The 24,822-nt window shown below is 37.2% G+C and overlaps 1 protein-coding gene and 1 long non-coding RNA gene across 22 annotated transcripts in view; one reads left to right on the top strand and one right to left on the bottom strand.

Moving 5' to 3' along the window:
* ncam1b (neural cell adhesion molecule 1b) overlaps positions 1–3,816 on the bottom strand; it is a 75,689-nt gene extending 71,873 nt beyond the window's left edge. For 16 of the 21 annotated variants that reach the window (XM_044203824.1, XM_044203809.1, XM_044203822.1 and 13 more), the window contains exon 1: positions 3,503–3,816. In XM_044203824.1, the coding sequence (XP_044059759.1) occupies positions 3,503–3,554 (52 nt within the window). In that variant the 5' untranslated portion in view covers positions 3,555–3,816. The remainder of the gene's footprint in view (positions 1–3,502) is intronic. The other 5 variants (XM_044203814.1, XM_044203817.1, XM_044203819.1 and 2 more) reach the window with 1 other exon arrangement.
* A 16,312-nt stretch (positions 3,817–20,128) lies between these two features.
* LOC122878978 lies at positions 20,129–23,694 on the top strand. Its single transcript, XR_006378599.1, has 3 exons — positions 20,129–20,282; positions 21,863–21,979; positions 22,663–23,694. It is a non-coding gene; the product is annotated as an uncharacterized LOC122878978 (long non-coding RNA).
* Positions 23,695–24,822: the final 1,128 nt, after the last annotated feature.

The raw sequence follows: 24,822 nt of genomic DNA, 5'->3' as shown, positions 1-24,822 counted from the left end.
AACATATGAATTTGTTGAAATTACTAGTCTGAAACGATAAAATACCTAAAACATGCATGGCTGACAGTTGTTTCCCAGAAATTGCAATCCAGTTGTTGTCTTTTTCCATCATCAGTTCAGTTCTGAAACAAATTCTGGTTCAATAAACATCCTCTAAATCTCTGCAGTGGCCTGTCAGTAGACACTCTGTTCTTGGCAGGTTTAGTTATTTGATAAGAAAACAAAAATGACAGAAAATGCAATTGAAAAGATACACTAGGCCTAGACTTTTACCTGCTTTGGCCGGATCTCCCTAATGGACCGTTCTCCAAACGTGCATGTGTGTCTTTTGCTGGTTTTCAGCTTGCTTTTCTCTGTTTTATATAATTGTAAATGGAATAACTTTGGGTTTTCCTGCTAGTTGTCAAAAGAAGCAATTAGAAGAAATCAACATGCACAAAGAGAAATTGTGCGCAGGCATTTTTCATTATTTTTAGTCATTTAGTCAGACTAAATAATCAATTAACTAATCGAGAAAAAAAATCAAGAGATGAATCAGCAATAAAAATAAACATTATTAGCAGCCCTAACTATATGCATTTCCATTGTGGCTTCTCTGCAAGGTATGACCATAATGAGCAGAGATATTATTGGTCTCATTAGGCCAGGAATAAACTGTAAAGGTCTCTGCATTCAATCAAGCTTTGTAATTGTGTAAACTGATTGGCTGTGGTCAAGCTCGGACATAAAGAAGTCTGGAGGTTTTGTACAGTAAGTCGGCCTGCAGTCAGCCATGCTTCCATCTTGCTTTGCAAATGGAGCATAGAGCTACGTCATCACATCCACATGGTCTGACTGATGATGTAACACAGGCTAAGTGAAACAATCCTACTGTAAACTCGAGAGCCACATTTGGCTGTTCAAGAGAGTCATATGGTGAGATGCAGAGTTGCAAATTATTCATCAACCCCACAGTTTGAGGTCATTTGGAACTCATCTCTTATTTTGACCAGTTTTGCTTAATTTCTCTCACTTTGATTTCTGGAGGCTATATTTCATTTTCTGTCAGAAATGCAGTCTTGAATTTATTCCATATTTCAGTTATCAGTTTGAGGAGGATCAATTACTAATTACGTCAACAGGCCCATTGAGCATGCAGCCGGCAGACAGGAAAGGGAAGTCAAAGATGGTCAATCCCTCCCCAATCTCAGTTCAGTCATAAATACTGCAACTATGCCATATAATCATCTATTAAAAAAGATTACAATTTCCTTTGATCTACATTCACCTGCAAAAGTGACATTTATAAAAAGTACTATTTTTGACATTTGTGCAGAGCATTGCAAACACTACAAAAGTAGATTAAATAAAAAGGAATACAAAACAAACATTTTAATTTTAACTTCAGTGATGATGAGCATGAGTCATGTGAGAAAGTCTACCTTATGCAAGATCAGAATGAGGACTCAACAACACAAACACACTGAATATGGACGTTAACTGGCACTGCATTAAATTGTGAAATGAGAATTGAGAATCATGCAGTCGTATCTCTGTTAGATCCGTTTTAAACATGGTTAACTCTACATTGTCCACTTACAACTATGCCTAGTAGAATTGGGCATAGTTGTACATTTAAAGTAATGCTTATTAGGTTATCATACAGGATTCAAACCAAAACCAAACACGACAAGTACCTACTTCCTTTTCTAATTATGCTGTACAATAAGTAAGAAGAAACTGCAGCACAGAAATGACAAAGATATGCCTGAGGGCATTTAGAAACGGTGTGTCCATTACAGTTTGTACTATATTTTTTCAACTACAAAATAAATAAAAAATAAAATTAAGGGATCCTAAAAATGTTTGTATGTTTTTTGTTTATGTAAAAATGAATATTGGCAAATATATCATCTGATTTTTTTCAAAACCCTCAAATATCTATATCAGCTTCAACAATCCAGTGTCCAAGACTAAATTATATAACTTAAAATCTGTATTAACAAGATTCGTTATTTGGAGTGTCTCTAGTCGCATACCTCATTTCTTATAGCTTCAGATGCTCTGAAAAGATTACAAATGTCCTCTCTCTCAAACAGAATGGAGAATTTTCAGAGGCCATAGCTTTTCAATTTATTCTCATTTTTATTTCTCATCTAATGCTTCCATTAAATTAACAGGTTTTCTCAAGATGTTCATAAGCACTCTATAATTTACTACATTAAACAGTGTGTTTAAGTGTAATTGGTGGTTGATACAAACAAAACAACAAAATAAGGAGTACACATGTGTCAAATACATAAGAAGATGCTTAAGATGACTGAATCCAGTCATAAAGGTCTCACAAATTCACACTTCTACATAAAATGTTCCAATAAAGCCAAAAGACATAGCATTACAATGCAGTGAGGGCTCCACTCCCTCTGCGTTTTCCTCTGCTGCCTGAGGAACTACCCTTGCACATATGGGATTGTACAAAGGATTAAAAGGCTATCCCACAAAAACCCTGAGCCTGAACTGAGAGGACTACTCCAACCATAAGTGCCTCACATGTCAAATTACTGGTTTTAATCAAAAAATGGAAGTGCAGGGGCTATTAAAAAAGTACTTTGACACAAAATTCCCTCAATTAGACTTATGTAATGACACATTTTTACCAATTTAAGAGGATCTCATTTCAAAGCCTTTATCCTGACATCAGATTACATAACAGATGATGCAGAGTATAAATTGCCAGAGAGACCAAAGATACAAACACTGTCCCTGCAAGCATCCACTGTTTATAGCCCCTCCTCAATGCCATCACACCTGTTCTCACTGACATGTGCACTTGAAAATACCACGTGTTTTATTTTGCACAATGTACCTTTAAAAAGGTGAGACAGTGACTCAACCCAGAAGGCTGTGTGTGTGTGTGTGCGCGCGCATTTATGCGTGTGTCTACAAATACAGGGAGCCCAGCATCACTCCCCATCAACAACAAACACGCCCCATTCAAGCTGAGACCAACAGCCAACACGAATATAAATGGAGAGAAAAATGTAAATCTCCGTGCCACATTTCCATTCACAAAACGTCCACATTCATGCTAATACAATTTAAAACCCTGTCCTTCTTGAGCATCATGTTTTATTTAATGCATAAAAACGCTAAGTCAGCGCAAAAGCTGGTCACGCAAAGAGCAGCGTTGTGTAGCCCACTGAGTGTGTGTGCGTGTGTGTCCAGAGAAAAACACTTTAGCAGCAAGCTGTCTTTACTTAAAAAAAAAAAAAAAAAAAAAAAAAACACACAAGCCCACACACCACCCAGCTCGCCAGTAAGCTAATTAGCAGCCGTCGCAGTACCGTTGCACCTGCTAAGCAGAGCGTCTGCGGGGCGGAGGGAGCGGGACGACCAGGAGGCGAGTGGATGCCTGCGGTCCTGACCACTGTTAAAGGGTAAAAATAGGTGCGATATTCACAGCTAAACAGAAAAATCTCTTGTTTAAAAGCGTGGCGGAGTGCAGAATACGAGATTTTCTTACCTGTGCAGCCCACAAGAAGCAAGGCTAGAAAAATATCCCTTGACTGGACCATCGCAACTCCCGAGTAACATGAACGTTAAGCGGCGTAGCTAACGTTTAGTCTCCGCTGGGTCCCTACGGTGTTTCCCTCGGGTTTCCTACCTATTTTAGCAACTGTTCATCCCTAATGTATATTTCTGAGCTGGTCGGTGATAACTGGCAGCAGCAGTCGTTGATGACAAGCAGCGGCCAGAGATTAGCAGCGATGAGCGCCAGTGCACTGTTCAAAGTCTGACTGACAAGCAGAGCCTTCTCACACATGTGAATTAATGCGCGCACAAGCGGAATGAAGGACCCCCATGTTAAATAGTCCGCGGGTCTCAAAGGAAACCAGTGTCACGGGGAAACCCCCGCAAGAATCATAATATTGTAAAATAAAATAAAAAAATACAGTTCGCATAATGCTTAGGAGTATTATATCTGTTTTTAAAATACACTAAAGCAGACAAAGGAGATATTGAGAGAATTAACATTCAAGCTCAAAAACATTAATTTAAAGCTTTTTTCTGTGACAAAAATGTATTTTTGATATCATGTTGTCAACACTGCATAAGAGGAAAAATATATTTTACTTAAGTAAAAGTAGCAATACCACAGTGTAGAAATACTGCCTGCTGTGTGGTAGCTTAGGTCTTTATCCACAATAATACATCATAATTTATTTGTTGCTTATGTTTTGCATTATTAATCTGAATCTGAAAAGTAACTAAAGGTATCAAATAAATGTAGTGGAGTAAAAAGTGCAATATTTCACACTGAAATGTAGTGGTGACCAAGTATAAAGTAGCAGAAAATGTAAATACTCAAGTAAAGTACAAGTACCTCAAAATTGTACTTAAGTATAGTACATGAGTAAATATACTTTCCAGCACCGTTTCTGAGTTGTAATTAATGGCTTTAGTAATTTATTTGGATTTATTAAAGCTTTATACATCAGTTCTAAGCCATTAATAAGAACCACTCTTGGGTTGCCAGTAGAGCTGTAACAATTAGTCAACTAGTTGATTAGTCAACTGACTAATAGTTGGCAACTATTTTGATAATTGATTAATCATTACATTAATTTTCCAAACAAAAATGCCAAACTTTCTCCTGTTCCAGCTTGTGATTTGTGAGGATTTGCTGCTTTTCTTAGTCTTAAGTAATTTTAGGAAATGATGATAGCCATTTTCACTATTTCACTATTTCACAGACCAAATGATTAATCGATTGATTAAAAAAATAATCAGATTAATCGATAATGAAACTACATTCAAAATCCCTTTGAATGTAACTATGACCACTTACCTTTTGAGAAGGGCTTCAGCAAATATTGACCATAATATAATATAATATTGAACATAATTCATTAATTAGCAACTTCTTAAGCATTTATTAATGGATTAACAACATTTAGAACTGTGTCATTGTCAAATAGAAAGGATAAAAACCAACCAAAGGGATTTTTTTACAACCTGGTAACTCAAAATTTGTTCTTATTAATAGTTTATATCTCATCTATAAAGCTTTAGTAAATTATTTATTAATATACTATAACATCCTCATTCCCCCATGCAACCCACCAGTCGTTAAAACTTTTTTTTTACTATGCGCCAAAATAAGTCAGTAAAATGTTATTTTTTTCACATTTATATGTTCATTTATCTGATCAGTTATGTTTTCTTAAAATTTTACCTCCCAACATGATGGTTCAAAGGCAGTTTTCAAAGCTTTTATCACATTGCCAGAAATATAATTCTGGTGGAGAAATATTAAATCCATCTATTTTTCACTACAGACAGTCAAAAGAGTCATAGAGTGTGAAAAATACAAGAATCAGCCCTCAAAACGTGCGATTTCTTTGTAACTGTAGAATGAAACTCCTCCAGAGACGATTAAAACCTCCACATTCCTAGAATCAATAGGGCGCGTCCTCTGTGTCCTCAGCTACAGCCCTGGTGACAACACTAATGATAAAAACTATTCAATATAAAAATAATTTTGCAATCATGAACTGTCGTTTAGAATCTTTTCTCTTGAATATTTATTATTTTATCCATTGCCTATACAGTACCCTAACAGATCTTCAGATTCAGATGGCAGATGACTGTATCAACTGTAATATAGTTTAATTTGTAATTTATGACAAAATACTATAAAATATTTATCTTTGTTTCCCTCTGCTGTAAAAGAGAACAGTGCTGTGCTTTTATCAAAATACTGTCAAAGAGTCCAACACCACAATTGAAATACAGCACGTAGAACTCAAAAACCACAGTCATCGCCTCTTCATACTTTTGTAAAGCACTGCTGTGAGTCAAATACTCCCCCTGACCCCCGTCACCCCACCAATGACCAAAGAGAGCCTCATGCAACACACTTTTATTTAGGCTGTAAAGTGAATGATACCTGAGAGAACAGAGATGCAAGGGATAAGAATGTTATTTGCTTGCACAGCAGGGAGGAACTGTAGCATTTGGCGCCCCGAGAGAGCGGTTTGCCTTTGATTTGCACTGTTGGCCAGCAGAGAGATGCAATGGGCCAAAATTTAATAAACCCAAATCAATCTGTGGGCTGGCTGCAAATGTATTGTGGTCAAATCTTGCACATTTGCTGCAGTTCCCTCCAAACCTACCACCACAGGCAGTGTGGGCCCCAGTGGGGGGGCGACACTAGGGGAAAGGAGGTAGATTTGACTGGTGTTTGTGCTTCAGCATCACAGATAGGGAAAAGTATGACTCATCTGATGACTCATACATATAAATGCCCTCCGAAATATACTGTAGTGTTTTATTCAGTGTGCACTAAAGTTGAAAATTTGAACTTCCAAGACATTTTCAAGCAGTTTCTTTGAAACTGAGGATACATGTATAAATCTTCTGCTCAAGTTACTAATTATTTGCGGTTATTAAATCTCACATGTCCCGTCAGCCAAGTTCCTTGGTGTTAATTAATAAAAAGCTTAACTGGAGACGTAATCTTCAATTAGTCTGTAGAAAAGTGACAAAATCATATTATCTTGCAGCAGTTTAACAGCATTGTGTTTTTAACTTTATGGTACAGTCGTATTTATACTATTCTCATCTTCTGTGTGGCAGTGTAGCTTGGACTGCCACATGCCCTTATCTTCTTCATAAAAAAATTATTTAGCAGAAAGAAAATTGTAACACTAATGTATCCCCCATGAGCCATCAACTCCATTTTTGGAGAACTGAATATGCTGTCATTTTGTGGTAAAGCACACATAACACGCTCTTTCATCTACTCAGATCATCCAGAATCCCTTTCAAAACTTTGCCAAGATCTATTTGGCTTAATTTCTCATGTTCAATCACATACAGTAGTAGTAGTAGTAACAGACTGTACATGCTGATAAATTTCATCTCCATTTGTTTCATTCTACTTACTTTACAGAGAAGCACATGAGTGAGTAAACATTCATTTTAAAAACACGTACAACCCGCTGAAACTTCAAACGTACGTTTCATTACACACCAGGCTGCCTGAAGTTATTTTGTGCTCGCTATCTCTCTGTTTCTCTCTGTACAGTATGTCTCCCCCTCTGTCTCCTGCCTCCTCTCATCCTCTTTCACCCATTAGAGCCATGACCACACATGCATACTCTCTTGAGCTCACGCCTACATGCACACACACACGTGCAGTACATTTACATCTATCTATCTATCTATACTGACCATACTGTAAGCATATTTCCTGGAGAGGATGCATGTGCAAACACATCCTCCACTGTAGGAGGTTTTAAAATAGCCTCTCTTACCTCCTCCACTACTGTAACAGGAGGCAAAGTACAGTACTGGTATGAACATTGATTTCTGGGTCATGGGAGAAAAGTAGAGGTCAGTTGTGCAGGGAGGGTTATGCATACTACATGTCCAGTGGATATCAGTGTGACTAACGAGAAAAAAATCGGGGAAGCTATAATAACTGGTTAGCACTGTTTTGAGGAGACCCTTTCCCTCTTACTGACTCTTGCACTGTTTATCACATAATCAATTACTGTTCAAATCAGGCGAAAGAAAATCAAAGAAAACACACTGTGGTGTTATTGTGGCTCAGCAGGCTGGTGGAAATGCAGCTTCATGGCCAGGCAAAACAGTAGATTTGAATCAAACTTTATTGTATCACCAACTTTCTAATTTTTCTTTGACCTTTTGCTGCATGCTATGTATTTCTTTTTTTAAAATAAAGACAGAACATTGTTATTTCAACCATAACCCTGAAAGTAGCCTACCGCAATCCACATTGGCCACTCTAATTCAATGTTCTGCAGTCTAGATGAATGACTCAGTGAAAAGCTTTGAAAAAGCTTGGAGCATGGCTCCGTCATTCAATTGTCACCTTCAGTGCAGAAAGACTGAGGTTCCCATAATCTCAGGACTATGGGGTTCGTATCAGTTAGCTTGAGTGGGAGATGGTGTTGTCAGACAGTGGATTCATTGTCCTGAGAGTCTGTCCTGCAAGGCACACAGGGCTCCTTTGTGGACTGCAGATATTAATCTGCGTAGGCAGAGATCTGGAGGAGTCTGACTAAGCTCACATACAACCACACACACATCAGCGCACACAGAGACACACAGACTCAGCCATATACATATTCATTATGTAACAGCAAAAAGAGAGGATGCAGGGTCCAATCCCATTCAGCTTCCCCCATCATAAAGATTTCATTCTTTTGAGATAATCTACACAATACATTCAAACTGCAAGCTTGTCGTCACCACTTTAGACATAAGGTGTCATTGCCAGATGTCACTGTAATGCTCCAACCAACTTTCATCATCACTCATCAAGTACAAAGAAGGCTTAGTTCCACTGATAGATCAGTGTTTGACTGCCAGACCAGTGACAACACTCCATCTCTGCCTCATCAGCTTAACCCAGAACGCAAGAAAAATATTCTGCGACCACATAATGACAGAGTCAACTAAATCACACAAAGAATTCAATTGAATTAAAAAGTTAAAAAGTACATGTCCTGTTTAAACAGTTAGGACAGTGAGTCCCCGAATTGACACTGTTAACACTTTTGATTCTTAAAAATTGAAAATGTTCTTCTGGTGGAGTCAAACTGCACCAAACACAATTTTAGGACTAAACTGTAATTGTTGGATGACATGATCTAATACAAGAACACCACAAACTGCAGCATCACATATCAGGGTTGAATCAACACATCTATCTCATAACTAAACAATGTATGCTTCATAAACCCATGTATTCTATTGCAATGGATTGCACAAGTGGTTGTTTTATTTTCTCCTGGACATCTGCAATATGTCCTGAGACAAATATAAATGAATTTGTAAGATCCGAATACTCAAACTTATGTTTTAGTTTTAAATTAAATTAAGAGATGCATGGCAGTAAGTAAGCATAATCATGGAAGAGAAAACACAAACCAACTAAACCAACCAAAAGGGTGCAAGTGTAAAGATATCTTGGATATCTGCTGCCACCTAGGGATTTAAAAACATTACAGCATGAAAATGGAGCTTAAACAAGATGGCAACACATCTTTAAGCAGCACTTTGCATGTAATGTGGACTTTCTGACATGTGGGGGCAGCATATCTCTACTTTAAATTGGATCCTCGCAACAGATTTTCTTTGTGCTTTTATAATTCATGCATGGATAGTGTATAAATGTGATTAAGAATTAATGAGAACTAATGTTGATCACTTTTCTACTAAGAAAGCGGTGTAATTTGGAAAATAGAAGATAATAGATTTTCATCATGTGTCCATGGTGTCTGGCCCCAACCTGGCTGTCTGACTCTGACCCAACGCTCCAGCTGGATGGGAGGTTTAGCACACAGGCCAATGCAACAGCAGTGATATTTATTGAATTTGGGATGGTTGGTGTTGATTTTTGTTCTGTTTCGTATGTTGTTTTTAGGCATTTTTTTCCCCTTGGTTATTTTTAATCTCACCCGCACAGCTCAGCAATTTGCATCTATTTTTTTCTGTGTTTATTTTGTGATATTTTCGCACTATTTTTCACACATCACTTTGCATCATTGCCATGCGTACATGGCAGGCTGTTTACATTAATATGTCACTGGTACTGTTGGCTATATCAAATAAAAGTAGTTATCTAATCCCAGCCTTAAGGCAGTTGTTCTGCTTTCAGATGTTTTGCAGCAGGTTTTCTAAGCTTAATTTCCATTAAATCTTCCATTATAATTACTTATTTTGTCTGCATTCAGTCCAAATAGGTGAAAACAACAAAACAAAATACTCCACACTGTATTTATGTTAACTGTAACCATTCTTAATGACATTTCACAACTGTATCAGTAAATGACCATTTTTAGTACCATAGTGGTAATGTGATATGCTCTAAGAACCGCCTTCATTGTCATCACCATCAATACACACACACACACACACACACATTATGCCTCATTTACACACCACAATAACTATTGTAATAAATCCCTGAAATATGACTAAATTACAATCTGATAATGACTTGAAATTAGTTTAACACAGATGTTACATTTGAACAGGTGGCAAAGAGCTGGCTAGTATTATAAATCCATCAAATACAACCAAAACAGCTTTTCCAAATGCTCTTGTCATTATTTATAAAGGGTATTAACAAATAGAGTAACAAACCCATTTTAAGACTTTCACTGCAGACTACTCAAACATCCTGTAAACTGAGTTTAGCATGCACCAGCTTCTGTAATGTGCAGTGACAGTTCGCATCAGATCCCCGGTCTTTCAAAAAGCCTGTCACTTTGGATTTCACTCAAGATGTATGACAAGCCTCTAACATACTCAAACCCCATTTCAAACCCCGGGCTATGCAGAACACTGCTCTCAGTCATCAAACTGCCTTCAAAATGCTCTCTGCAATACTAAAACACCAAAGAACCTTCAAGTAAAAAGATGAGAGATGCATGAAATGTGTGATTGATCAAAAGGATAATCTTTTACATGTACAGTATGAGATCAACAAAATGAATACACAAACTATGGTATACACTGAGTATGCCTCAACAAGTTACAGGAGTAGAAGCATAATTTGATTTGAACTAAAACAGGTTATTGCTTTGTTTCTATGTGCACCATGCATATAAGTGCTACACCTTAAAAGCAGCGTGTTAATTTCACTATATGTGTTAGTACCGACTTTGGGACTGTTGGTGTTATCAGGTGCCCAGTAGGAGCCCACGAATAAGAGCTGAGCACAGTGTGTTTGTCCATTCAGTCTTTCTTTAACAGGTTTTTCAATGTGCAGTGTTTATGTGAATAATGTTATGGCCTCAACAATCCTCTCGAGTCCAGCAGGGCTGTTATCCAGCAAGCCAACCTGGAAGTTAACTCTGCCACGGTTCGCTGACTGCAGCCCCCACTATAACTTCAGTAGGGTTTTGAATGTGCTTTTAGATTGGTGCTGAAAATAAGGTGTGTTTAACACAGGCAGACACCAGCTGAAATACAACTGAGGTTGCATTTGTGTCACTAACACTCAGAACATAGAAATAGCACAATGCTATCAAAATGCTAACAAAATTGGAAAATATACAAATTTTATTTTTATTTAATCTTTATTTAATCAGGCAGTCTCATTGAGATTAAGATCTCTTTTCCAAGAGAGACCGGAGAACAAGAACATTTAAAAGAACACAAACAAAAACAGAATCAACACAACTACACAATAAACAAGGTCATTAATACAGATACAAGAATCATTGAAAACCTTAGAGAGTAAAGCTTTCAAATCTCCAAGGGGAATGTAAGACTGTAGTTTGAGGACAGTTTGCAGTTCATTCCATTTAAAAGGTGCATAGTACCTGAAACCAGTTCTGCCAACATTAGTGCGTACATGAGGGAGATCTAAGGTTCGGTAGTTACTGGATTGTGTACTGTAGTAACTCGATTTAAATGACAGAAGAGATGTGAGGTAGTTTGGAAGCTTCAACAGTAGAGCTTTATAGATGAATAACATGAGATGGCTGTTTCTTCTTCCAACCAACCGTGTGATACAGAGAACAAGGATGAGTACAAAATTTGTCATTTGTGATAAAGCGTAAAGCATTGTGATACACAGGATTTAACTGCTGAAGTGTTGATGGGGCAGCGTGACAATACAGAATATCTCCATAGTCAAGGACAGACATGAAAGTTGATTGTAAAATAGTTTTACGGTTGGAAGAAGACAGACATCCTTTAATTCTGTACAAGAAACCTAGTTTGATTTTTAGGTTTTGAGTCAAATGTTGAATGTGAATTTTGAATGACAGTCTGCTGTCAAGCCAAATTCCTAAATATCTGTAGGACTCAGCAAGAGTATATAGGTGCTATTTAAAGTTGTAATGGCAGGATAGTCAGAGTCACTGGTTGAGGTGGAGAATACCATGAACTTGGTCTTTTCTGCATTTAAAACTAGACTGTGATTAAAGAATGATACTTGGAAAGCATCAAAGGCAAACTGAAACCATAAAATCTGTTTAGATTGAATTGAGCGTAATTTTAAAAGGTCATAGGATTTAATAGCTTTTAAACAATAATTCTTAGTAGAATTTCAAATACAACTATTTGTTAGCAGACTGCATTATTAGGATACGCTTCAAAACTCCCAACCTGTGTTTAATCTATCTTGCAAAATTGAACACTGACTTGTCTTAGGAAGAGTTTGCCACTTATTCGCTTTCTGTACGGTAAATATAAAGCTACATCCAGCAGCCAGTTAGCTTAGCTTAGTACAAAGACTGGAAACAGGAGGAAACGTTGAACGCTGTCCAACTGTAACAGTGGATTTTGTTACCATTGGACAAAGCCAGGCTAGCTGCTTTCCCCTGTTTCCAGTCTTTGTGCTAATAAGGTAATTGTCTCCAACCTTATACTTAACTTGCAGATATGAGAGTGGTATCAATCTCCTCATCTAACTCTCTACCAGAGAGCAAATAAATGTATTTCCCAAAATGTCAAATGTTTGCTTTAAAGATATATCTTATTTAAGACATTTCACCCAAATTCCATTCATACCCTACGTTTTTTTCAACTGAGGGAAATCATGCTTTAAGAATGCTAACACACTGTTTTCAATGATTTCTGTACTACTGTACCACTGGGATCTGACAACCATATTTCTCTCAAGCCAGCCACCCACCCTTCCACCAAAGCAGCTATAAATTGCAACCATGTATTTCAGCACAACTTACATGTGTGTATAACAACAAGTACTGTCGTAACATACTGCACAATTCATCAATTATGTGTCATCCATAACTAAACCCTTTTTAATGGCATGCTATAGGTTTTTGTTATCACTACAAAAGAATTTATTTGTTCTATAAGACACTGTTTTCTTCATGCGCTAATAAATATTGCATTATTCTAACTCCAAGTCTATCAGGAGCTATGGTAGGAGTGGTACCTCTGGCATTACTCTCATTTACAATATGGACTTCAGACAGAATAAGATGAACTTTGAAGGGGAGGTGTTAACCCCCCCACTTCGATTGATTGTATGAGAAAGATAAGAAGAAAGACATTTTGCCTGTTGCTCATTTCCTTTGACACCACTCACAATTCAAAGCCTTTCATGTCTTGTCTTTGCTTTTCATCTAAAAGTAAGCTGAGAACCTGAACAACTTTGCTCCTACACCTTAATCTGAGGTCAGAAATGTTATACACTTTTGTTCATTAACCAAACTACAGCATTGTGTTGTATTTTAACAACACTCTCAATGTTACTGAATTTCTTGTTATCATTTTCACAATGAACATTTAAAGCACTACGCAGGAAATGTGTCTACAACAACCAGCAAAAAAATGGGCAATTTGGTCTTTATGCAATAAAAAGAGTTCGGTCTTATGAAGACAATTTGACTAAGAGGTTGATAGATAGCAATCCCATCAACCTAACTAAGAAACATTTGAAATCATGAAAGCATATGCTATCTTTGAAGTGATTCCATAAAATTTTCATGCCATTCTTCATTACACCCTCTATCATGTGATGAGAGGGAGGTTGATCCAGCAAGTCTTTCCAGTATTATTTCTTTTGCACTTATGTTATATTGATTATGTTATATTTTACTCAAGCAAGTGTCACTGAGAGATAAGATCATAAGTGCCAATTTATTTAGGAAATTCCACTTAAACCCCATGTGTCATGTATGTGTTTCATAGCTGTATTTGAGTATGTGTGGGCCTAGCAATTCATGTTTGTTCAGTGTTAGATTCTTTATGTATTTATTATCAGTAAAATTGTTCCTCTGTGTTTTTTTCTCTCCAGAAGTTCCCAATATGTAATTGGTATTAGGTAACATGTCAAGCCTCAATTCAGATTTTAAACAAATATAAAAACAGAACAAAGGCTTCAGCCTGTCACTGTCACTGCGAGCATGGTAACATGCTGATGTTGAGCAGGTTTAATGTTTACCATGTTCGCCATCTTAGTTTAGCGTGTTAGCATTCTAACATTTGCTAATTAGCAATAAACACAAAGAACAGCTGAGGCTGATGGGAATGTCATTAGTTTTTCCAGTATTTGGTCATAAACCAAAGTATTGGACAAATTAAAATTTTGAACTGATGATGGCATCAGATGAAAGGTCAGGGGATCACCAAAGTTATTACAGTTCACCCTGAGGAAAAGTGAATGCCTGAACCAAATTTAATCCATCCTGTTGAGACATTTCACTCAAAACAACAAATGTCAACCTCATAGTGGTGCTAGAGGAAAAGTCAGGGGTTCACCAAAGTTGGTACGATTCATCCTTTGGCGCTCACAAATGTTTACATAAAATTTCATGGCAATCCATAGTTGTTGAGATATTTCAGTCTGCACCAAAGTGGTGGACCAACATTCAACAGACCAACATTGCCACAGAGCCACGCCACTAGCATTGCTAATAAAAGAATAGCAGAAAAAAACGCAACAAAATACAAAAACTACAGAGACAATTTATATACATATGTAATGAAGTGCTCAACAATAAGAAATCATTTAAATAAGTTAACAAAAATGCAGAATACGGCCAGGGAGTTTGTCAGTCTGGGATGGCAGAAAAAGTTAATTTATAAGCATATGTGAAACTATGGTCTCCATGTCCCTACCCTCTTGTTGTACATCTAATTTTTTTCAGCTTAACAAAGTACAAAATGTCCAAAATTGATGGGTACGTGGAGGACACCTGACAAGAATCAGGCATCTAGTTAAAAGAGTCACAAAGGCAATTATATGATTTGGTACTACAGGTGTGAGGGTAACTCAAAGTAAAGCCATAATTGAGATAATTTGTGAAATTGTACGGAATACTTAAAACCAAAAATTGTACAAATCCAAAACATATGAATATAGGTAGAAGAAGATGGACAACATGTATCTCAGCCAGGATGAAAGTCTTCATATATCCCCGACCGTGTGACCTTAGTTAATTGCTGGCAGAGAAGAATCTTACATTTTATCAGCTTGTGCCGAGCAGAGGTGGAAAAGGAGCGAACCTGGCGCAATCACTCGACCCAATCCTCCTCTGCTATTACGAGATATAAATCATCCTCCCATAGTGTTTCAATATTGTGCAGCGAGATAGGGTTTAATACAAGTGGATGACACTATACAAAACAGATCATGCACTTCATAGTGGCCAGTGGGGTGAAAAAGTGGTCCATACTGGTAGCTGCTGGTACATTAGGGAAGTTAGGATTAACATTAAAAACTATGAACCATGTGAGTACCTAAAGAAATTATGTTTGGGAAGACTAAACTTGAAAGTTGTTGGAAAAATAATCAGAATCAGAAATACTTTATTGATCCCCGAAGGGAAACTCTTTTGTTACAGCTGCTCAATCACGTCAGTGCTCACAGGAATAGAATGATGTAATCAGTACATAAGTCCTTATACCCCAAACATGCCAAGAAGAAAATATTCCATCTTTTAAAGGAAAAGTTAGACATTTTGTGAAATACGCTTATTTGTTAGATAAGAAGCTTGATACCACTCTCATGTCTGTATGCCAAATATGAAGCTACAGCTGGCAAGCTTAGCTTAGTTTAGCACAAAGACTGGAAACAGATGGAAACAGCTAGCCTGGCTCTGTCCAAAGGTAACAAAATCTGCCTACCAGCACCTCTAAAACTCACTAATTAACAAGTTATCCAGCACATATTGTGGACAATCAAAATCTGAATTGTATTTCCAATATAACCAGCCCAGTCGCCAGAAAACAAATGTAAGCATTGTATGTTTCTGCAAACCACGGATACGATGAATCTCTACATTTTAATACGTATCATATCAACGTTTGTATAAAAGGTATCATATCAACATCTGCATAATATGTATCATGTTTGCTTCCCGTTTCAACTGACAAAACCAGCTGTTTTTAGCGTGTCATCGGGACATTTGTAGCCGGCTTTTTAAAAACAAGATTTTAACCAATGATCATGATCGTTTCCTGTTCCTGAACCTAACAAGACCTTAGCCACAGCGTTTGAAACGTACAGATTCAACGTAGCCTGTCTGTGGTTTGCAAGAACGTAAAATGGCAACATTTTTCTCTGGCGATATAACAGGAGCATGGTTTGAGATCATGATGTTCTTCTGTATTTTTGATTGTCTTTGACATCAAGAATGAGACTTTCTCTTGTTATACTATCTTGTGATGAGATGAGAATCAATAAAACAGCATCAGTCAAGACAAACAATGCATAACAATGGTAGCCTCCTGGCTTGATATTCTGTAATACCTGTCTTCGTACCCATTTCACACTGCAAAATGTCCATTTTTGAGAGAAGAAACAGGAATGCAAATGCTGTGTGCTAATTAATTACACCGTCTGATGGCTCGGCTGTCTGTATGTATCCACCTGGCCCATTAACTTTCAATTCAGGGAGTGGATTTTTCACACCATTTCCACAATTAAAAACGTCAGGACATATACTTCTCAATTCATTCTACTGACATTTCTTAAAATTGATTGCCCTCATTAAGCTATTAAATTGCCTTTTTTTAAATCTAAAAAATTAAATGACCCCTGCAATAGCTAGTCAATACAGAGCCCTTTTGCTAAGCTCATTTAAAGATGCTCTGGGTTGAAATTAGTGAGTCCTCATCAATTCAATTCTTGCCTCTAATTTCTGTCTGAGCTCGGACAGCATTCATATGCATGCTGCTTCTGCCTAATTCAATTCATTACAAGAGGAAAAGACAGGACTATCACATTGGGTGCTTTCTGCCAGTTACATCTGAGTCATGGTCAATACACAACAGAACAAAGAATGACATGAAATATGTCAAGTGAAAAATAGCCCAGCTGACGGGCCTAAATTTAGCCGTTGTATAGTTTTGTTCTGCCCATCACTCACACAAGTGTCTCCTTTTTCATGAAAGAAAAGGCCAACCTGACTGTACAGGCAACCTTTTGCAAGGTTACATGAGCTGTCATGTTAAGGGTCACATCCAGAACAGCCAGAACACAGAGCAGCAAATCATTTAAGTCCTGGTCAATAAACATATTATAGTATTTGGAGACACACACTATGGAAGCGTATATGGGACTGTAATCAAATGATAATGTAAACTCAAAAATATAAATGTAATTCCATAATAGCATTATAGTTTTCCACATTTGTATGTGTTATTTGAGTAAAAATGAAAATGAAATAATCCAATTTTTATTTTCACATACTTATATGGTTGTTCTATCATTTTCAAACCTGCTGTACAGTGGACATTGTCAGTCCTGAAAACCTGCACCTCTCGGCAGTCCAAAGCTCCTGTGCTAACAGTGTAAACAACATCACTCAGCTGGGGCTCTGCGCTCCCAGTCTGGGCAGAGTCAGCTAATAGGACCGCTAACTAGTTAAACAGCAGTTAGCAGTTACCTAACAACAAGTAAAGCTATCTGTGCATCAGGAAACTCTGTAAATCACAGAGTGTTGAGGCAGAGCAGTTAGAGGACATCAGAGGGAAAACCAGAAAATATTTTCTCCATAAAATATGATCTCTGTGGTGTTGCAAATGGAGCAGCTCTGATGCAAGAAACATTTCAGACTCGCTCTGACAATAAAGTATCATGAACCAGTTTCACCAAAATCAGTGAATAAAGTTATAAAAGTTGTGTGTTTTTGTACAGTAATCTGTGAGGCTCAGCCCCCAGAAATGCTGCTCATTTGTGGTCTGATAAACAGTAAATTCATCAAATTCAGTGCCCCATAGCACTAGCTTCACCAAACTCAGTGAATACAGTTATAAAGCTGCGTTTTTGTACAGTAATCCAGTAGTCCATGAGGCCCGGCCACCTTCTTGCCTTCTGCTACAAGCAGACTACGCACATGAGCAAAGCAGCAGCAGGTAACAACTTTGAAAATTAAATGTCAAACAGTTTTTCCATTTTCATTTAAATATAGTCATAGCACGCCCATATAAGTATGTGAAAATGAATATGAAAATTGGATTATTGCATTTTAATTAAATTTACTAATTTTTACTCAAATAACACATACACATGTGGAAAATTATAATGAGGTATTGTGACAATGTTTACCACTGTTTTGTGACATCTCTGACTTTTCCTGATCCTTTAACAAGCTGGAGAGAACGTATCCCATAGGCTGCAAAATAAAGAAAATATGGACTTTTAACCAATTTTGTTAAGCCAGACAAAAAGATTGTAGCCACAGCCCAACTCGTCTTGTATGATGTATAACCAAAATTTAAAGCTTTACTTTTATGTTTGTTTAAACTTATACTAATCTTATTTTTCATTATTTTATATTGTCGTGTTCTGTGCGAAGCCTGGTAAAGCTGTTAGAAAGCAACTGTCATGTTTACTTCTGCAAAGAAAGTGGAACAAAGGGATTTACAGTGTGTCTATGTGTCTAACTCGGGCTGACAACAACACTCCATTTCAGTATGTCATCACATGGCAGCAGCTACGTTCAGATACTTGTCACCACTGGGATAGAAACTCACTAGCCTAGCCACAGCCATGATGCAATGTTTTCTCACCCACTTTGTACAATACAAGCAAGGAGATATGTCACTTCTTCTTCTTCTTTGAGGTTTTACCGCAGTTGGCATCCTTAACGTTGCATTTCTACCTCCTTTTGGATTTAATCTTCCTCAATGTCCTTTTTTTTTTACAAAGTCATGTAATTAGTCCAGTAGTTCTCATAAATCCAAATAGCCATTTCCTTCCCACCACACTGTCTCCACACACTAATTAAGTGTAAAAACATTTTACACTGGCCTCTACTCGCCCTGTTTTCCATAATTGTGTGATCATCACTTCTGTATGTTTTCTGCATGTTACTACAATATGCTCCACTGTCTCTTTTTCATGACAGTGATCACAATGACCTGTTGGATGTTTTCCAATAATAAAAACTGTACTGTTAAGGTTGCTTTGTCCAATTCTCAATCTGCTTATTGTTGCTTGTTCTTTCTGGTTAGTTACCCTACATTCCTACTTTATTTGTAGATGTCGCCCATTTGTTACTTTATCCCAACACTGTTGCCACTGCTGATCTATTTTTTTCCACACTATGCTTTTCCCCTCTGAGTTTGAAAGTCTAATATTAATTTAGACAATTTCCTCTTTGATTGCTTCTTTTGCCTATTTGTCTGCTGGGACCAGAATGTGCTATTTTTCCCTTGACTAACTATTCTTGAATTGGTGAAAATAGTTCATAAAGCAGATCCTGATGTATACTGGCTGTACCTGGCTGATATGTGACTAAAATGAAAAAAAAAACCCTGAATAAAATAGTAGAGAAACTTATCAAATGCAGATGCTTCCATGCACCAGGGCTCACTGAATGGTTTGGTGAGTATGAAAATGAAATGAAAAAAATGCTACTGGCCTTTACAGTCACCAGATCTCAACCCAGTTATGGAAGATTTTAGACCAATGTGTAAGACAATGCTCTCCACCACCATCACCATAAGACCAAATTATATAATATAAACTTTCATCTTCAAATCTATTTAGTAATGTCTGTGATTGTCTCTGATGCTATATGTCTTTTTGTTATGTCTGGCTATGTTTGTTTTTCTTTCTATCTGCTGAACTCAGGTCTCCCTTGCAAAAGAGATCTTGATCTAATTGAGATGACCTGATTAAATAAAGGTTGTATATATAAATGAGGAAATATCTTGTGGAGGAATGGCGTTCATCCCTCCAATAGAGTTCTACAGACTTGGCAAGGAGCACTGAAGCTGTTCTGGAGGCTTGTGGTGGCCTGACTCCATACTAAGAGACTTCATGCTGCTTTTTCCTTTAATTTGTCACCCATCTGTATTTGTTAAGAAACACAGAGTGGCACCTTGAGAAATTAGTTAAAAATCATCCTTATTGTGAAGCTGATGGAATTCTTTATAACACCAGGGGAGACTTTCAGGAACCTGGACTTGTCTTCAAATACAGTTCCCATAATGCTCTGGGGGATAAACAGGAAGTATAATGTTGCTATGGATTCAGTGGGTACCCTCATGGACCCTGTGGGCTACGACTTGAGCCATATTTCTTTTTATACTATAATTGTTTACATTTTTAAAAGTATGCCGAATTAGTTATTAGCAATTCCTGTTTGCACTGTATCCATGGATGTACAGGCAAGTATCACTGTATTACTTTGATACTGAAGAAAACTTAAAAACGTACATATTTTTCAGGCAGGTTCTGCAGTTATAAGAAGCGTCATATTTCTATGATTTCTAAGCGGGTTTATTGACGTTTATTCGCGATGGGCATGGAGACAATGATATCCCAGTAAAGTGTAAGTCATACTGAATCTAAAAATATGTGTATCATGTCAGAGAGTTATGACTCTCCAAAGTACCTTAATTGCCTCCTTGAGCTGTGTGTGACAGTCACTGCTGCTGCTCCAACTACAGACCTTGTTGATAAACGGGCCGGACTACAATAACTAACTTCCTGTTTTTAGAGCACCAGCATGCACCTGTCCCTTTCACCTTAAGCAGTATCTTTGCCTCACCCTCCCCTCACAATTTGAAAACCTATGCTTTAATCTGTTGCACCAATTTTAGTTGACTTTCCGAAATTGTTGGCTAAATACCCTGTGAATCAGTGGGCGTTTCCATCAACTACTGTAATGCGAATATATGCAAGAGAATGTGAGAGCATTACATAGTAAATTGAGCACCAGTAAATCTGATATCATGGCATTTCATAGCTGCTTTTTTTAGATGGCATCTGTGTTATTTTAATAAATCAGTATGTGCCTTCCTGATCCATGCATAGTGTGTGGGGTTATTACCAGCTGCTATATGCATATATATGAACCAGTGCCTAGCCTATGATGAAATTTTTTTTTTTTTTTAATTGTTAGTAATGTGAGCATGACCTGTAACATGGATCGGCAAGCTAGCAAGCTAATGGCTGCATGGCTTTGTTGTATGAATGCGCTTTTAGTTGAGTTACATAACAATTTCAAAGCATACAGGAAAGAAATCCTAGAATCGTGGAGCTTTATCGCATATGGCTGTGTAGCTGGATCTTTTGTACAGTATCCCAGTTCCTTTACCTTTAGCTAAGTGGAATGAAGATTAATTAGCATAAACAAACAAATGTTTAGCCAACAGCTGCAGGACTAGAAGTACTGAGTCATTTTTAGTATTTATTGTTTAGAATAAAAGACCACAATAAGTAGAACATAAATGCATGAGTAGTTATCAGTGCCAAGAGCCAGACAATATGACTGGCAGCGCTATGCAAGCACAGACTTCTTGTTCATAAATTTTCTGATTAATACAGACTGTTGTAATCTAGGAAAGCATCCTGGCATGAAGGATGAGGATTATATATTTTTCATCTCAGAAACTAATTGAAAAGGCCCATGATGGTGCAGTTATCACTCGTGTCCCCAGCTGAGTTATGGCCAGGGTGAGATATGACTGACAGAAAAAAGGGAGACTTAATGAATAGCATGTGACTGTTAAATCGGCAGGTGCTGGATTGTAGACCTGGACATGTTTTAATACAGATATCTCATATTAGTCTGTATTCAGCCATTCAGATTAAGTGATAATACCTGCAGTCTGTTGTAAGCGCCTTTGTAATGGATGAATGAGCAGGCAAAGTCATTATTGCTATAATACATGAAATATAATTCCAGTTCAGTTACATGTGCGGCACAAGAAAATGTATCTAGTCCTATTCAAAAAAATTATACATCCATGTTGGAAAAACAATGCTTACATTAATTATACATCTAAATATAGCAATGAAGAATGTAGTGGTTTAAGTATAATTATTTCGTTGGTGTGGCATGTATTTAATATAGCTTAATTAATATGGTACAGTAGTATTATTTATATATCGTTGATCATTTTACAGTTGTAGATGGCCTCTATCACCGGATTCCCACATGCAATCACTCCCCATTGTGTTTACTGGAATGACAAAGTCTGAACTGTCAGGAACTGAATCCAAGTCTCTAAAAGCGGTAATCAGGTAAGAATCTTTCCCCTGCACCACTCATGCATCCATCAGCCCAGATTCTGAAGTATACTGGAGTTTGTTGGAGACAAAATAGGTCACATTTATGCACACTTATGTTAATAACCCTGGTATGGATTTAGCATCTAAATAACACAGTGGTTTCCAAACATTTTTGCATGTAAATCCTTATAAGAATAATTTGATATTTTGGGGAAAATGCCTATTCGCTTTCTTGCCAATAGTAAGATGAGAAGATTGATACCACTGTTATGTCTGGTATGTATGTATGGTAAATATGAGCCAGTAGCCAGTTATCCTAGTTTAGAATAAAGACTAAACGTGTGTTAAAACGACACATTGTGTTTTTGTTTTTTTAGCCTTACACTTCGGTTTACGGATTAAACAAACAAGATATGATGTTTATTAGTGAGCGTTAGAGGAGTTGGTAGGCAGATTTAGTTAACTTTGGACAGAGTCAGGCTAGCTGTTTCCCCCTGCTTCCATTCTTTATGCTAAGCTAAGCTAACTGGCTGCTTGCTGTAGCTTCATATTTAACATATTTGACAGACATGAGAGTGGTAGCCAGTATTTCTCAAGAAAAAGGCAAAATATTAGAGAAAAGTCAGAAGAAATAAACATAATTGTGTGTAAGAGAAATACTTATACTCTTTTATTCTCTTCTTGTTACCCCTCAGATTTATCTTGGGACCCAACACCCAGATTGGGAAACAGAAATAACATAACTTTCCTGGTCTGAATGAATGAAGCAGTGTAACCCATGTAACTCTGCCCAGCTGGCACAGCCTGAGTTGTAAAGTCATTTGGAGTATCTTTGAGCACTGTGTAGCAATGAAAGATACTTTTGAGAGCTTTTGCAGTGTGTCTGGGGAGGAATATAAACCATTTCAGAATAATAATGTGAGATTTGTGACTAACAGTTTTGCAAAGCGTAGTCTACCATTTCGGGTAGTCTGTGAAGCCGACAACAACCCACTTAGGCCTGAATCTCTAACTTGCTACTTACATCATTGATACTTACAGATAGTTACAGTGAGTTATACACAGCAGTATTTAAAGGCAAGTTCTGAGGCAGACATTAAGTAATTGGCATATCAATCATCCATGAACCAATGCAGATGAGTAGATGTTTCAGCAGAGAATAAAATGGGCATGTTGGCTTCATCATTATTTCTCACAGTGACCTGTTATCTCTCACAGAGGAAATATAAAGCCGAATGCATCCCTAGCTGAACATTCATTGATGGCGTGTGAGCTATAGTGATGGGTTTTATTAAGTTCCTCTGAAGAGGGAAGAGCATGTTTAATTCAATTCAATTTTCTCACTTAGTGTAGATTAGAACAGGTTAGCTAATTTTCCCTTTGTCGGAGGCATAATCCTTATAGGCCAATTATTGGTGAAATAATATCAGAAACAAAGCTTTTGTCATATTTTCAATCAGAAAACAAGAAAGATGCCAAGTGCTGCAGATGTAAACACAGTAAAAATGTTTTTTTTTAGACATGCTGTGTGGCTGTATGGATGGCAATGTTGGTTTGTTGGTTGGTCCAGCATCAACTATTAGATGGATTGCCATGAAATTTTGTATAGACATTCGTGGTCCCCAGAGGATGAATCATACTGACATATGCTGTATGTGCTCGTATCATGCCTGTAGTGGTATACTTTTTGTACTATTAAACCAAATAAAATACACTTTTTCCTTTAATTCAGCAGGATATTTTTTTGGAAATTAGAAATTAAGTAAAGGTCTCTGCTTCTCACACTGTATATCTATTAGCCACCAAGATAAAGCAGTAGTTTTCCTTTTGAATACAATAGCAGTCTTTATGCATATTTGAGTATGACTATTGGCGGACTTGAGACCATGGTGACTTACATGAAATTTACCAAAACAGCATGGTGAATGAGTGTATCTCTGCATCTCATCAGTATGAATCTACTTGATCAAGCTAAGTCATGTGAAAAGTACTATTGAATGGAATAATGGAAATTTTACAAAGCTCCATCATACCATTGCAAGTAGGGCCTAAGAAGACACAGTTCTTAAAGCAAATGTCCGGCAGCAGCATCCACTACTTTATCTCACCTTTAAAGCCTGCCATTGGACATCCAGCTGGAAGACATCAAACCAAAGGTCAGGTCGAGGATGAGTAAGGCAGTATCTGGAGGCCAGTCAGAGGATGAGAGACGGGTAGAGAACCGAGCAGAAGCCAGCAAAGCTCTTCGTGACAATGCAGATGGCCTCCCCTTATGTTTGCTCAAGTGTTTTTAATATTTCTCAAGGAAATGTTCCGAGACATAAAACCTTACTCATGAAAACAGAAAGACAACTATTCAGTGTTTAGGCGGATTACTGTTTTGAGACTAAAACTATGCACAGAATAATTTTGAACAAGAACATTTTTTTGATTGCTTAGGGTGTATGTTTTTAATGCACAATGTCATATGACTATGACCCTTTTCCTCCTTTTGTACTATAGTTAGACTTAATGAATTGAGCTGCAATGATTGTTTTTCTATTTAAATTCGATGAAAACATTTATGAAGCTTTTCGATTTAGGGGTGTTTTTGTAACATTCATGTCCACACAGAGGAACAGGATAGTTTTGTTGTCTGTAGTTAAACCCTAAACATTTGTGGTGAGGTGCTGGCTCATAGGTAGACGTAAAAAAAATAAAAGAATGGGAGACGTTTTCTGAAAAGTTTGATCTTGATTTCTTTTGAAATTTTTTGAAATAAATGCTTTGGAGTTATGAGTGTGTGGCTTTCCCGTTATTTTTTTGTAGTTAAACCCTAACCATTACATTTTGTAATAGAATACAGTATTTGCACA

This window comes from Siniperca chuatsi, linkage group LG7, assembly GCF_020085105.1.
Source record: "Siniperca chuatsi isolate FFG_IHB_CAS linkage group LG7, ASM2008510v1, whole genome shotgun sequence".
NCBI lineage: Eukaryota > Metazoa > Chordata > Actinopteri > Centrarchiformes > Sinipercidae > Siniperca > Siniperca chuatsi.
The sequence above is the reverse complement of the archived record's forward strand: the minus strand, read 5'-3'. Positions and strand labels throughout refer to the sequence as shown.